The sequence below is a fragment of the Prionailurus bengalensis genome, chromosome B4, assembly GCF_016509475.1.
Source record: "Prionailurus bengalensis isolate Pbe53 chromosome B4, Fcat_Pben_1.1_paternal_pri, whole genome shotgun sequence".
NCBI classification, from domain to species: Eukaryota; Metazoa; Chordata; class Mammalia; order Carnivora; family Felidae; genus Prionailurus; species Prionailurus bengalensis.
In genome coordinates this window covers 80,235,953-80,250,731 of record NC_057358.1, presented here as the reverse complement: position 1 = coordinate 80,250,731, position 14,779 = coordinate 80,235,953, and the positions used below count along the sequence as shown (strand labels likewise).

The following is a 14,779-nucleotide window of genomic DNA, read 5'->3' as shown; positions in this document are numbered from 1 at the left end:
TATTTCCCACCATCTTCCCAAGCTCAGGACCACCCCGCCCTTCCCCCCCACCCCCCCAATCCATGAGAGATGGCTGCTGGGGACGGAGTGATGTATGTAATGCAGATAAAATGTCAGCAATTCTAAATGGGTCCGGAGATGCAGCCATGGGGGGGGGGGGGAGGGAGAGAGGGCGGAGCAGGGGGGAGAAAGGAAGGGAAAATGAGATGTGGGTCCTTACCAGGGATGGCAGCAGGGGCAGACACCCCCTCCCCCCAGCAAAGGCCAGCGGAGGGCTGGGCCCAGGCGGCAGGAGCCCAAATGAGATTTTGAAGAGGGAGCTGGAGGGTGGGGGGGTGGAGGAGAGGAGGAGGCGGGTGGGGGCAGCGGGGCCGGAGCTGCTGATGTATAGCGGTTTCATAACTTCCTCAGTATTAAAGGCAGGTTCATGGGGAGGGCAGCGCCATTAATCACCAGGCTGAATGGGGCTGGGATTTGCTGAGAGACGCGCTTGCTGTCTGCTGCGCCCGCCCGGCTCGGGGCGGGAGGGGGCAGGCAGGGATGCCCCTCCTGAACTGAAGGGTAAGACCCCAGGAATCTATTCCGGGTGTTGGGCAAGTGGGTCCTTGCTGGTACCGGAGGGAGCTGGGAGGGGGCATCGGGGACCTGGGCAGGAAGAAGGAAAAGGTTGAAGGGGGTTGTGGCAGGAGCTAGGGGAAGTGGGGTAGGGGCTGGAGGGGGGGGGAATGATGGGGATCAGAGGCTGAAGGGGGACCCCGGGGGAGAACAACTGGGTGGGGGGAGGGTTGTGCATTTGAACATGAAATTGATCACATGTAAATATAATGCAAATAGCATGCAAATGAGCACAGGATTTCTCTGGGTCCATAGCTCAGGCATTCCGTTTCTTGGACTGAGAATTGGGGCCAATTTGCATCCAGTTGCATGCCCAGTGCCTCGTTTCTTTATTATTAATATTTTCAGAGGGAGAACTCAAGGTCTCACTTGCTAAGGGGGTGAGGAAGCCAAGGTGAGGCTGGTCCTCTGGGCTCTCGGCAGAAGGATGGGGCCACCTCCCGGGAATGGTAGCATCAGGAAAAAAATGACAGGCCTAGTGACAGCGAGGGGGCTGGGTGGTAGGACTCCTGGGCTATGCCTGAGATGGTGGCTGTCAGAGAGGCAGAGGCTCAGTAGTGAGGCAGAAACATGGAGAGAGACGGATCTCCACAACTTTGGAGACAGACTCTGAGCAGATAAGACCAGGATGTGTTGCGGATCCTTTACGGTCGGTTTTGTCATCCTCTCTTCCAGGGGAAGAATGAAATGATCAGCCCAAGGACATACAGCTGGTAGTTACCGTCGGCCATTGCCAAACCCCCAACTCCCAAGTTTCCCCCAAAGTTGAGTGCTCCTTCAACCCGCCGTAAGAGCATCTCTGAATGAGATAAGCAAAAATGCACAGCAGATATTTTTCTGTTTTCAACAGATATTTATTGAGCACCTAATAGGTACAAGGCAGTGGGCTTGTGCCCGGGAGAGAGGGGAATGATTGCCGGCCTCTCAAAACAATGGAGCAGGGGCTGTAAGGTACGTTAGCAATAAGTGAAACACTTAAGAGTTGGTGACAAGGCTCCCCGGGGATGCACAAGCAAAGGGAGGATCAGAGAATGCTTCCAAGGGGAGTGAGTAGAACGTATTCAGTGCCAGAGATGGGGAGGGAAGAATGTTCCAGGCGAAGGGGACAAGATGGGTCACTGTGCAAAGGCGGTAGAGGATGAATCAGCAAAGCTTTCCAATGTGTCATGGGATAGAGTGTGTGGAGAGGCGTGAGGAAGGTCAGGCTCAGATGACAGGGGCGTCAGGATATGAGAGGGTGGGGAGGCCAAACCGGGGATGTGGATGTCACCTGGAGGCCAGCCAGGAGTAGCGAAGAGGGTAAATCACTCATTGGATCGTCGATTCGGTCAACAGACGTTTCTTGGGCATCAGACACGGACCAGAGCTGTCCTGGTACCTTAGGATGCAAAGACCACATGTGGTCCCTCCTTCAGGAAGTTCAGTCAGCAGCAGTGCCCTCGTCAGTAAGCGGGGATATAGAGTACGGCCCTTGCCGTGTTACTACGAGGAGCTCACGTAAAGTACTTAGGGCGGTGTCAGGTGTAGAAGGAAAACTCAGGAAAGGTTCGCTACTGTCATCATCCTTATCGCCGTTCTGAAAGGTGTGAAACGGAGGGCAGAGGCAGAGAAAGGGGTCAGCCGTCCGTTGTGAACTTGGGGAGAGACGGAGTAGGGCAGCGGGGACAGGTTCAAAAGGGCTGTGGAGACAAGAGAAGGCAAGTGACAGAGGCAGCGACAAGGGCAGGGACAGCGTGGCCTAGGAGCACTGCAGGGAGGGAAGCAGGGCTTGGAAGGCTCCTCCTCGGTCAAGTCCCTGCTTGGCTGCTGGTTCCTTGGCGGTGCAGGGTAGGGCAGGGCCGGGTGGCGGGTAGGCCGGAAGGTGGTATGTTGGGCCTCCTTCCTACTTGGCTAGGTGGCTCCCCTCTCACAGACTCATCTAGACTCTTCTCAGTGGCTTAACTTGGCTCACCCTGCGGGAGAGGCTCCTCCCACTCTGCCACAAGTTGTGCTGCAGGATTTGGGGACAAGTCCAGTCCCCTTGGCTGGCCATCCATCTGAGATCTGTGTGGTCCCCTCAGGATAATTGCTCCGGACAACTCGAACACCACTCAGACGGATTGCCCGGCCTCCCGGCCCCGACACCTCCCACCACCGCATCAAGCCAAATTACTTAGCACCCCCCAGCCCCGGGCTCCGGTGGAAATCCGATTAGTGAAGAGAGAGCCGCGCTGAGCTGACAGCTCCTCCGATAATTGCTTCCCAAGTAAGCGATGCAAATCAGCCCATCCAGCCTGTCCTGCTCCTCTCCGGGGGACCCCGGCGTCCAGGCCCCAGGAGAAGGAGAACACCTGAGTTGGAGAGACCTGGAAGCTGTCACCTGCCTTCGGTTAAGTGACCATCAATCCGTAAAGCTGGTCTGTGCTGCCTTGGGGCTGAGGTGGGGGTGGGGGGTGGTGAGGCTGGACCAGGAACCCCACTGGCTCTGCATTTCTGTCTTCTCTGGGAGCATGCCACTCTGCCCCTTATCTCACCCCTTGGAGAAGTAGGCTCTGTACCCATTTGCCAGTAAGGTAGAGGAAGGCAGACCGATAGAAGACACGGGAACAGGGTGAACCTGTTAACAAAGCAATGGATGTGTCCACGGCCGGCCGGGCTTCCCCAGTTCTCCCATTCTGGGAGGGAGGGGAGAGCGGGACAAGAGAGCGTTCTCCCTTTGTGAGTCACCTCCCCACAAGGTTGGGGGAAAACACTGAACGTTAAGTCCCCACAGAGCTGGCATGGGCCTTCGATATGATATATTTTTGGAGGACTGGGAAGCCTGGTCAACCTTGAGACTTTTGTGCCTGTACCAAGGAGGACATTTTTTTGGGATGCAGTGGCCCTTGCTCACCCCACACGTCAGGGAGTTCTCTCCCCTCCCTTATTCAAGGTCCTTTGAAGGGCCTGCTAATACCCTTTTTTTTTTTTTAGTGCTTTTCCTTCCTACATCTTTACCTCAAGTTCTTTCTTTCTCTGACCCTCTCATCCAATTTCCTGATGATCTTGGAGGACTTCCCTTGCAATCCCGAACTTCCGGCCCCCACACCTAGCCCCTATGGGTCACTGTCTCTGTGGAAATCTCCAGGGATGCGTTGCCCAGTCTTGACCTCTGTGCTTGTGCGTCTGATATGGCTCTGTGGCCTGGATCTTGGGTTGTCCGACTAGCATCTGCCTGAGACCCGGACACACAGTCGCAACAACAATAACTAACCTTTCTAGAGCACTATTCTGTGCTAGCCACGGTACTGAGCACCTATGTAATGAAGTCATTTTTTTTAATTAAAAAAAATCTTTATTTATTTTTGAGAGACAGAGTGTGAGCAGGGGAGAAGCAGAGAGAGAGAGGGAGACATAGAATGTGAAGCAGGCTCCAGGCTCTGAGCCGTCAGCACACAGCCGGACACGGGGCTCGAACTCACGAACTGTGAGATCATGACCCGAGCTGAAGTCGGACGCTCAACCGACCGAGCCACCCAGGCGCCCCTGTAATGAAGTCATTTAATTATCACCAAAGAAAAGATGGATTACAATGACTATCCGATTTTACAACTGAGCTAACTGAGGCACGGAGAAGCAGCTTGCCCAAGGTCAGTAAGTGGCAAAGCTGGGATCCAAATCCAGGCAGTCCTAGTCCTGAGACCACACTCTGAAGGCCTCTGCTATGCCACCTCTCCTCTCCAACGCTTTTTATTTTATATTTGTTAAGTTTTATTTATTTTGAGAGAGAGAGAGAGAGAGAGAGAGAGAGAGCACAAGAGGGGTAGGGGGAGAGGGGGGAGAGAGAATCCCAAGCAGGCTCTGCACCGTCAGTGCCAAGATGGCTGTGGGGTTCAAACTCAACAACCACAAGATCGTGACCTGAGCTGAAATCAAGAGTTGGATGCTTAACCGACTGAACCACCCAGGCACCCCTCCAAGGCTTTTTTAAAAAAAATGTTTATTGGGCTGAGAGAGGGAAACCCCCTAGTGTGGAGGAGCTGGAGGATATGGTTAGGCTGAAAGTCAAACACCAGAAGCCCGTTGAGGTCCCCTAGGGCAGAGGTGGCAGGAGTTACCAAGGGTGACATCTGGTACTTGGGGAGGGGGAAACGCGGCCCTCACCTCTTCCAATCCCTGATACCTATTTTCTACACTGGAGCCGCGCAGCTAGGCAACCCCCCTCTACTCTGGAAGCATGGAGGCAGGGGAAGAAGGGCTAAAAGATCCGCCTAGAAGCCAATGAGCGGAGAGTCAGAGCTAGGACCACCAGAGGCCGATAGATGGCGCTCGTGGCCCAACACAGCCTCTGCAGCTCCAGGAAACCAAAGGAAAACAAGCCCTCTCGTTAACCCCTTCCTGCCTGGGCTCTGGCCCCAGGAGCAGCCTGCTGGGCAGCAGAGGGCCCTGCCCCAAGCCTGGCTGGACCCTAAGGAATGGCCCAACTCTCCAGGCTCTGTCCAGGCTACAGGTCTGCTCCTGCTCCTGCCAGGTAAGTTCTAACCATAAATCATAGTCGGCCAGGCTTTGGAGACTTCCCAGAGGGCCAGGAGACTAGGACACAGGCAAGACAGGTTGGCAGCCCCCACCCCAGCCCAAGTTTCATCTCTTAGGCTTTACCTTTTGAAAATCTCTCTGTCTCTGTTACTAAGCACCCCCACTTCAGGAGAGTTCCTCACCTCCATCTTCCCTGAGAAGGACCCACCAGGTGGGGAAGAGTAGCATGGTCTAGAGACAGAGAAGGCTCCCAGAGCCCTGCGGGGTCAGCTACAAGAACTCACTGTGGGGTTGCCTGAGACTCAGTTTCTGCCTGTGTTGGGACTCCCTATCTTTGGGCTCCTGGTGTAAATGGGTTTACAGGGACAGAAACAGTCCTCTAAGTCTTTCTGGAAGTTGACATTGGGAGTGGGGGTCCTGGGGGCATCTCTGTTTGCTTGTCACTCATTTTACTCATTACTGTCTTACCAGGAGCGGCCTTGGAATGTGGAGGGGACGCCATGATGATAAACTGGAAGCAGCTCGCAACCAAGTGGCAAAGGGATGGGGTGGGCAGGAGGGTTGCCCAAAGGATGGTGAGGCTCCTAGCATTTTTAAGCAATAAGATGACAACACAGTGTGGTTCCCCCACCCCACCGCCATAATTTTGGTTCAGAGACATACAAACGCATAGATCTGTGAAGAGAGAGGAGCCTGACGGGGCAGTTGGTTCTAGAAGCTCAGGATACTCTTATTTCAGTCATTCCAGAGAAAGAAGCAGAGGCATGGGGATAGATGTACACAGAGGAAGACCGAGACACATAGATACAGAGAAAAAACCATCAAGAGAGTAGGGATAGAGAGACATTTACATAGGCAGAGAGAGGCAAGGACAAGCAGGGAAAGAATCTGACACAAGTGCAAGCTCAGGGAATAACAGACTGTGAGGTGGATGATTAACTTTATTTGCAAAGTCTTGCAAAGGTGGGGTGGTTTTTCACCTTTGGTGTCAGAGGGTTGCTGCTCACAGTTCCCTGAAGCTCATGCCGCACCCAGTTAAGTTTTTGTCTGTTGGTAGGAGAGCAGGGGAGGGTTGGGAAGGGGGTGGCATCCTTGTTCTCTCTCCTTTTCCTGTCCTGGGGTTCACTGGTCTCCTTCTTTACCACCTGTAGGGAGACCTTGCTTCTTCTTGATCTCAGTCATGGCTGTGCTGAGGGGTGCAGGGGGTAGGGGGTGGGAGGGATTTAGAAGATAATTAGCCTTATGGGGCTTCCCGTGTAATGAAAATCTTAGAGTCAGGACACAGAACTATACCCAGGAGGGGGACAAGAGCAAAATTAGGAACGGGACAGCTCTGGACATTGTTTTGGGTTGGGGAGGTGGGAGGGAATGGACTGTTTGGTGCAGCCATGGGGTTAGGATTGGTCAGGGAAGGTGTCCTGGACAGAGTATTTGAGGGGAAGGATTTGGAAGGATGGGAGATTATAGGGCTGGGTAGACTGCACAGCAGAGGAGAGAGAGAAATCAAATGGGAAAGCCATGGAAACACAGGCTTCGGCAGTAATGGGAAATGGAAGTGTCTCAAAGCCACTACTAAAGAGTTGTCAGCAAAATAAATAAATAAATAAGAATAAAGTTGTTAGCAGAAGTGCCTCCTTGGATGTTCTAGATACTGTCCTTTGAGGGCTGCAAAGAAGAGATCTCTTATCCTTTGGGCAGCAGGAGGACTAGAAATGGTCTTTTTTCATTTAATACCCTCAGGTGAGCTTCGAGATTGGGGAATGGTTGAAGCTCCTTGATTCGCAGTCCTGTTGGGAAAAGTCTTGTCGATGAACTTTTGGAAGGGTGCTGCCCTTGAGGGCTAGCGGCCAGGACCTCTGAGGTCCTTAATGAGCCTGGTCTCTCCTAAAGCCTTCTTGATTTTGCTCTGATGTAAGGAATAAACTACAACCCCCAGAGTCACTTAGGGCTAACTTAGCACGCCTTCCGGGGATTTGAGTATTTCCGGCGGAAGTTACCGGCGCTACGCCAATCTCCTTCCCTAAGGAAAGTAGACTACAATTCCCTCTGTCCTCCGCTTCCGGGGGCGGGGAAGGGAACCGGAAACCGGATGGAGAGCTGAACCAGGTGAGGAAGTAGGGACCCGGGCACCTGGGGTGCTGGGGGGCCGGCTTGGGGCTCTCCGGGTTGCGAGGCGGTGTCGAGCGGGGAGTCAGAATGTGTGTATTTGAGGGACCCTTGCTCCGTTTGGGGCTTGCCCCGGCGCAGGGAGAGTCGAGTCCACGGAACCTCCCTGAGGGCCTGCGGAGACGTGGCCTTCCCGTCGGGCGGAGCCCTAGGGCGGACGCGGAGGTTTCTTACGGCCCCCTAGCTGGCGGCCCTCTCAGAACCAGTAGGAGGGATAAAGTGGTGTTTTTAAGTCCATGACCTACTACTGCTGCTATTCGTTTAAGGATTGCTGATTGTCCCTGTCGACTCCTTGGAGTGCCCCCAAGGGATAGGGGAGTGGATAGTGTCTAGAATTCCTTCTTCCACTTCCTGGATTTAGTGTCAGAGAACCTAGATGGCCAGACATTGCTGGATCACCCTCCGCGGCCTTTGCACCTAATACGACGCTGTAATTTATAATGTATCTACGTTTCTTAAGTCTTTGGTTCTTGGTGACTTTGGATAGGACTTCCAAGTTCCACCTTTGGGTTCTCGTAGTGCTTTGTTTAGGACAATAAAGCTCAAGTCACAGTGTATGAAAATTGTTTTATCTGTTTCTGAGCGTGGCCTCCATTTTCTTATTATTTATTATTTCTTCTTCAAGAGATGACCACAGTGCCTTTCATGTAAGAGACTCATAAATATTGGAAAAAATAAATGAGTTAACAGGTTTTGATAGGTCGGATGGAATGTGTGATTTCATAGGGAGGAGAGTTAAATGGCTTGCGTAAGAGAAACTTAGAAAACTAGGGCTAGAAATTGATTCAGTTGACACTCAGACTGTGGTTCTTGTTATCAGATTAGGCTCTGAAACTGGAACGCTGAAAACAAAGCCTTGTCACTCTTTTTCATACCCATCAGCCTTGCTGTCCCCAGCACAGGTCTCTAAAGGTCAAAGGTAGGCTCAGTGGAAGAGGAGAGAGATCCCAGAGCTGGAACAGCCAGTCCACTAACATTGGCACTACATGAGGAGATGCCGAGCAGGGGCCCCTCGAGACGTTTGAGTTCTCCACAGTTCCCTTCTGGGCTTTTGTTTGAGCCCAGTTGGCCCTGGTTAGCCATCTGCACAGAGCAGTTAAAGACTTCTGAGATCAGTCTGGGGAAAGATTGTCTAAGTTTGGCCCTGACTTTTTTTCCTCTTCTGCTTCCCTAGGCTGAGGTCAGAGAACAGATTGATGGATCAAGCTGTTCAGTCAACCCCTGAGGTCCCTTCTGGGAGAAGAGGTTGAGAGGGAGAAGAACCCTGACCCCTGCCCTATGGGAGGCCCAAACAGGTTGGAAACGTCCAGAGCCTGGCAAGCCCTCAGAAACAAGCAGAATGCCAAGTGGACAGCTGAACCTTGAGTGAACTCAGGCTGTAGAAATGGAGAGTTCATCGGGAAAGACTCCGAGATAGAAGGTAGTTTTAAACAGGATTGGAAAAGATAGAATGGACAGAGCTGAGCAGGTGTTTGTTGATTACCTAATAAAAGCTAGGATCTTGAAGGTATAGAGGGAAACTGAACAGGGCACCCTAGGAAGTTGGTTTAAAATACAGATTCCCAGGTCTCACACCAGACCTTCTCATGTGTGGGGTGGGACTGGGAAGCCACGGCAAATGCCACAGTGTCCTGAGGTGGGAAGGGACCAATGGGATCTCTGGAACTGCATCTTGCAGGATGGGGTACGATTTGGATGTGTGGAGAGGCAGAGGGGTCACAGTCCTGGTTGATTCAAAGAGTGTGTCTGGTCGGATTTGAAGAAATGGCGTGTGCAGAGTTTTGGGAGTTGGGGTAGGAAAGGCATTTTGAAAGCGTGAGTGGAACGGTCAGGCTGGAACCCTGGGTTTGCGGGGGAATTGTGAGAAGGAAGATTGGGAAGAATTGCCTTTGTAGGCTGTAGAACTTGCCAGAGTGCTCCCTTGGCCTCCTCACCCCTATCTTCCCCCTTTCTCCTCTGCTTCTCCACTTCCTCCCCACCTCCCACCCCCACCCCCATGTCCCTTATGTTACTATTATTGAGTGGATATTATTATTCTTAGTATTTGGATGAGAAAACCTGAAGCTCTGGCCATGGTTACATGGTTGTAAGAGTCTATTCTGAGTCTGGTAATCATCCTACTCACCACTGAGAATTCTTGACTGTGGGCAAGAAGCTGGGCTGGGTTTGGGTGGGGCGGGGGTTGTTGGATGAGCAGGGTGGCTGACTGAACCGTCTCAGGCAAGATGAGATGGGTGGTTAAGAGCGTAGCCTTGAGCCAGACAGATTGGGTGCAGATTTCAGCTTCATTACTTGTTAACCGCATGACCCTGGGCCAGTTACTTGGTCTTACTAAGCCTCAGTCTTCTCACCTGTAACATGGGAGCAATAATAGGCCCCTCATGGGGTTGTTAGGGGGACCAATGAGGTGTACCTGGCACAGAGCAATTGCTCACCACCTGGAAGCGATTGTAATTAGCCTCCTGTAATTAGTCTCCAGGCTCTGGCTGTGCACCTGCATCTCATTCTTCAGCACATTGGTTTTCAGGACACAGCCCATCCTGGCTGCGCTTGTTTTATTAAGGGTGACATTAGAGGCGCTGGAAGTTTGCCACCAGTAAATATATGCTGAACACCTACCATGTGTCTGGCATGGCCTAGGAACTAGTGACTCAAGACCTATGCCTGATGGAAGGGAGGTTTGGAGTGGGGGACGATGGCTTAGTCTAACCAGGTAACATATGGAGAAGAAGTATACTTGAAGCGGGGGGAGGAAGGACCCATCACTACCAACCCTATGGGGGTTGAACTCAGTCAACCCTAGGGGGTTGGGGGACGACTGACAGTCTCTTCTGAGCCCAGGAAAGGGCAGCCCTGGCCAGTCTGGATCCCTCTCACTCTAGGGCTGAGGGCTGATGAAGCTTCTGTTCATCTCTTTTCCAGGTGGCAGTGACATGGCTTTGCCCCAGGCTTATCCACTGGGGCCCCTCCATGAACCTGCAAGTGCCCTAATGGAGCCCCAGCCTTGCCCTCAAAACTTGGCTGAAGGCTTCCTGGAGGAGGAGCTTCGGCTCAGCTCTGAACTGAGCCAGCTGCGGTTCTCAGAGCCCGTGGGCATCATCTACAATCCTGTGGAGTATGCGTGGGAGCCACACCGTAGCTATGTGACCCGCTACTGCCAGGGCCCCAAGGAAGTGCTGTTCCTGGGCATGAACCCAGGACCCTTTGGCATGGCCCAGACCGGGGTAAAGGGCTTGGCTTCCCCTGGCGGGTGGAGTGGGAGGCTCCAGGGTGGATGTTTGGTCGTGTGTGCTGTGGGGGGAGGAGTGTGGGCCTGGCTGTGCACATGTGTGGGTGCGGGCCCCCTCGTCCCCTCCCAGGACACATGCTGGCTCCTGTGGTTTCAGACGCTCTCCTGGCCTTGCCGCCTGTAGTTAACCAAGCACATTAATGGTAGTTCCGTTTCCCCTGTGAGCTGTCCACTAATTGCCTCTGCGAGCCCTTCCTTCCGCCAGCTCCATCTAACCCTTACCTTGCCGGATCTCCTCTTTCCCTAGAGCATGGTTAGGGTCGGGAGAGGGACCAGGACTACTGGGTCCTCAGGGGAGACTGGTCGACAGGGGTGGGTATGGAGGAGACGCAGGGCATCCAGCCGGCCTGCTTCTGTTTCTTAGCTGAGGAGAGATTGAAAACAGAGCCGGCTCTGGGGCCTGCCTGCTTTCCTTTCAGACCTCAGGATGAGTGAATGCCCCTCAGTGGGGGTGCTTGGCAGATGGGGGAGGGGAAGAGGCTTCAGGGCAGGAGGCTCAATCGCTTTTATTGACCCCAACTGGGGGATGAAAGGTGATCAATGATGATCGATGGAAATGACAACCTGAGGCTTGGGGCTGAGAGGGCGCCCAGAGAGCAGTGGTCAGTCCTGTCCTTGGGCCTCCTCTACCCCTGGCAGCTTTCTGTCTCAGACCATCTGTCTGTCCCCAGTACTACCCATCATATCCTGTGTAGGACCAGATATTCCCATATAGTCTTTGCATGTGGTCCCAAAGGCAGGTGGGGATAGAAGCAAACAAACAGATTCTTCTGGATTGCAGTCCACAATGAGAAGCTGGAGAAAGATGAGCAGGATCAAACCTTAGGGCCAGAATTTTTGTCTCGAGCCTTTGGGTGAAGGGGTGGGGGTGGGGTGTCCAGACTGGGTCCTCATGCAGGGTGGAGAGGGGTCAGCTGACCCAGAACCCAGGCATCAGGTCTCCGGAATGAAACCCCCGTGTCTCTCTCCCTCCCGACAGGTGCCCTTTGGGGAAGTGAACGTAGTCCGGGACTGGTTGGGCATCGGGGGGCATGTGTTGACCCCTCCCCAAGAGCACCCTAAGCGACCAGTGCTGGGACTGGAGTGCCCTCAGTCAGAGGTGAGCGGTGCCCGGTTCTGGGGCCTTTTCCGGAAACTGTGTGGACAGCCTGAAGTCTTCTTCCGTCACTGTTTTGTCCACAATCTGTGTCCTCTGCTCTTCCTGACCCCCAGTGGGCGCAACGTCACTCCCGCTGAGCTACCTGCTGAGCAGCGAGAACAGCTTCTTGGGGCCTGTGACGCGGCCCTCCGCCGGCAGGTGCAGCTGCTGGGGGTGCGGCTCGTGGTGGGAGTGGGGCGGCTGGCAGAGCAGCGGGCACGGCGGGCTCTGGCAGGCCTGATGCCTGTGGTCCGAGTGGAGGGGCTCCTGCACCCCTCACCTCGTAGCCCTCAAGCCAACAGGGGCTGGGAGGCTGTGGCCAAGGAGAGACTGAATGAGCTGGGGCTGCTGCCGCTGCTAATGAAATGAGTGCCTACGTAGCCCGGCACGGGACACGTTCAAGGTCCCCAAGTCATTCTGGGGCAAGCCATGTGCTTCCTGGACCGGAGCAACAGAGTCTTCCCGGGCTCCCTCCCTGGTTGCGGGGACCTGGCGTGGCAGTTTTGACACTACTCTGGCTTGCTGCTTCCTTCACCTTCCTTCCAGCACTGCCTCTGGTCATGTGGTAACCAACTCCACAGAGACCTGCCATCTGCAAACTGCTCTACCTCAGTGTTCCCTTGGGAGCCTCTGGTCAGCTGAGAGTGACTTCTGAGGTCGTGTTTGCTGTGTTAGAGAAAAGATCCTGCCAGGATCCCCACCCGTCCTCATAGAACGGCTTCCTTCAAGCTGAGCCTTTTCCTCACAGGGACCAGGACAAAGCGAGAGGCATGGATGTTAAGAGGAAACTTCCCCACGGGAGACTGAGGCTGGGTCAGAGAGAGAATTCAGTGTGGCAGAGTGGGGAAAGACCAGAAGACCCGGATTTTCATCTCGGCTTTGAGACTTTACGGCTTTGGGCAAATCAGCGAACCTCTCCAAGCCTCAGGATCCTCATCTGTAAAACGAGGATCCCTAACTCATGCGGTTGGTGTGGGGATTAAGTGAGGGAACACTTGAAAGTGGCTTGCGTAGTGCCAGGCAGGTGGGTGCTTGTTAATGTCGCTTTCTTGCCTCTTGGGTGGGGCATTGCTATATCACACTACAGCGGGAGCTCCCGCGCTCTGCAGGCCTTGCTGGGTGAGGGGCAGATTCTTGCCCTGCCAGAGATGCACCAGTCACTTCATGAAACCCCCAGCCTGTGATTTTTAGTCTAAGCATGAAAAGTTCCTAAACCCTTTTGTGTGGTCCTTTTTTTTTTTTTTTTTTCCTTCCTGCATATGAGTCCGAAGTGGTGGTTTAGGTTTTCCCTTCTCTTACCTCTTCACTGTTTGCAAAGGGTTCTCATGGGTATCTGGGAAGAGATGTAAACAGGTCTCTGATTGCCTTACCGGAGCTTAAGGGTCTCTGTCAGGGGTTCGTCTGCTACTCAGGGCCCCGGGGGAGCAGGCAGTGAGTGGGCGGATGGGAGCACGGTATCTCCACCTAACTCATCTCTTCTGTCTGCTGGCTGGCATGCCCCTTTAGGAGGACTGGGAAGGTGAGTCAGTTTGGGAATAGGATGGGTCTTGAGGCCATCTTAATGACGACACACTGGTCGGACTCCCATCTCCTGGGACAGGGCATCTCCGGCTTTCAAAATTAATAAGATTTTTACTATAGGGGAACCTGGCTGGCTCGGTCAGAGGACCATGTGACTCATGACCTCGGGGTTGTGAGTTGGAGTCCCATGTGAGGTGTAGAGATTACTGAAAAAACATACATATAAAATAAACTTTAAGAAACGTGAGGTTTTTGTATAATAAAGACTTTTTTTTTTTTGGTATAATAAAGAATTTGGCTGTTGTCCTTGGGTCTTGGGAGGGAGTTTCTCAGTCCTTGGAATTTCCCAAGTAATAGGAGTGTCTTTGTTATTCATGGAGTGCCCCTCAACCACACCAGAGGCTATGCGGAAATTGACTCTGGATGAGGGCTGACTGTGCCAGAAAGGCTGACCATTTGATTAGAGGGTTGGGGCTATGAGCTAGGTGATACCAGCCTGACCTGGGTGGGGGGAGGTTGGAGTGAGGGCTGGAGATTGAATTTAACCAAACGGCCCATGATTTCGATTGATAATATCTCCGGAAGGGCGCCTGGGTGGCTCAGTGGGTTGAGCATCCGACTTCGGCTCAGGTCATGATCTCACAGCTCGTGAGGTCAAGCCCCACGTTGGGCTCTGTGCTGACAGCTCGGAGCCTGGAGCCTGCTTCGGATTCTGTGTCTCTGTCTGTCTCTGCCCCTAACCTACTCGCATTCTGTTTCTGTCTCTCTCAAAAATAAATAAACATTATGGGGCGCCTGGGTGGCTCAGTCGATTAAGCGTCCGACTTCAGCTCAGGTCACGATCTCGCGGTCCGTGAGTTCGAGCCCCGCGTCAGGCTCTGGGTTGATGGCTCAGAGCCTGGAGCCTGCTTCCGATTCTGTGTCTCCCTCTCTGCCCCCCCCCCATTCATGCTCTCTCAAAAATAAATAAAACGTTAAAAAAAAATTTTTTTTAAATAAATAAACATTAAAAAAAAAAAAGATAATACCTATGTAATGAGAACCTAAGGAAAACTCAGGACACAGGTTTTGGTGAGCTCCCTGGCTGGTGAACACACGGATGCAACAGCAGGGTGATGTGTCCTGATTCTGTGGGGAAAGTACATAGAAGCTGTGTTTGTGACTCACTCAGACCTTGCCTTATATATCTGTTCACTTGGCTGGTCCTAATTCGTATCCTGAATAATAAAACTTGTTATAAGCAAGTGCTTTCCCGAGTTCTGTGAGTCATTCTAATGAATTATTTGAACCTGAGGGGGTCATGGGAACCCCTGAATTCGTAGCCAGTTACAAGTGTACTTTTTTTTTTTTAACGTTTATTTGTGAGAGCCAGCAGGGGCGGGGGGCAGAGAGAGGGGGACAGAGGATCCAAAGTGGCTCCGCACTGACCACAGTGAGCCCGATGCGGGGCTCGAACTTGAGAACCGTGAGACCAGGACCTGAGCCGAAGTCTGACACTTAACCGACTGAGCCACCCAGACACCCCCAGAAGTGTACTGACCTGTGGCCTGGAAGTA

At 53.1% G+C, this 14,779-nt stretch overlaps 1 protein-coding gene and 1 long non-coding RNA gene across 5 annotated transcripts; both read left to right on the top strand.

Annotated features, from left to right (window-relative positions):
• The first annotated feature begins 395 nt into the window (after nt 1-395).
• LOC122473521 lies at nt 396-3,983 on the top strand. Its single transcript, XR_006294691.1, has 3 exons — nt 396-561; nt 1,291-1,566; nt 2,676-3,983. It is a non-coding gene; the product is annotated as an uncharacterized LOC122473521 (long non-coding RNA).
• Nucleotides 3,984-6,404: 2,421 nt separating this feature from the next.
• On the top strand, nt 6,405-14,467 carry SMUG1 (single-strand-selective monofunctional uracil-DNA glycosylase 1). Of its 4 annotated transcripts, none has more exons than XM_043564166.1 (4): nt 6,406-7,215; nt 8,450-8,688; nt 10,198-10,499; nt 11,544-14,467. In XM_043564166.1, the coding sequence occupies exons 3-4, from the start codon at nt 10,209-10,211 to the stop codon at nt 12,069-12,071; spliced, it is 819 nt and encodes a 272-aa protein (XP_043420101.1). In that variant the 5' UTR covers nt 6,406-7,215; nt 8,450-8,688; nt 10,198-10,208; the 3' UTR covers nt 12,072-14,467. The 4 variants fall into 4 exon arrangements, with proteins under 4 accessions (XP_043420103.1, XP_043420101.1, XP_043420102.1 ...); XM_043564167.1 differs by having other exon boundaries at nt 6,407-7,215; nt 8,450-8,570; XM_043564169.1 differs by lacking the exon at nt 6,406-7,215 and adding an exon at nt 7,269-7,922.
• The last annotated feature ends 312 nt before the right edge of the window (nt 14,468-14,779 follow it).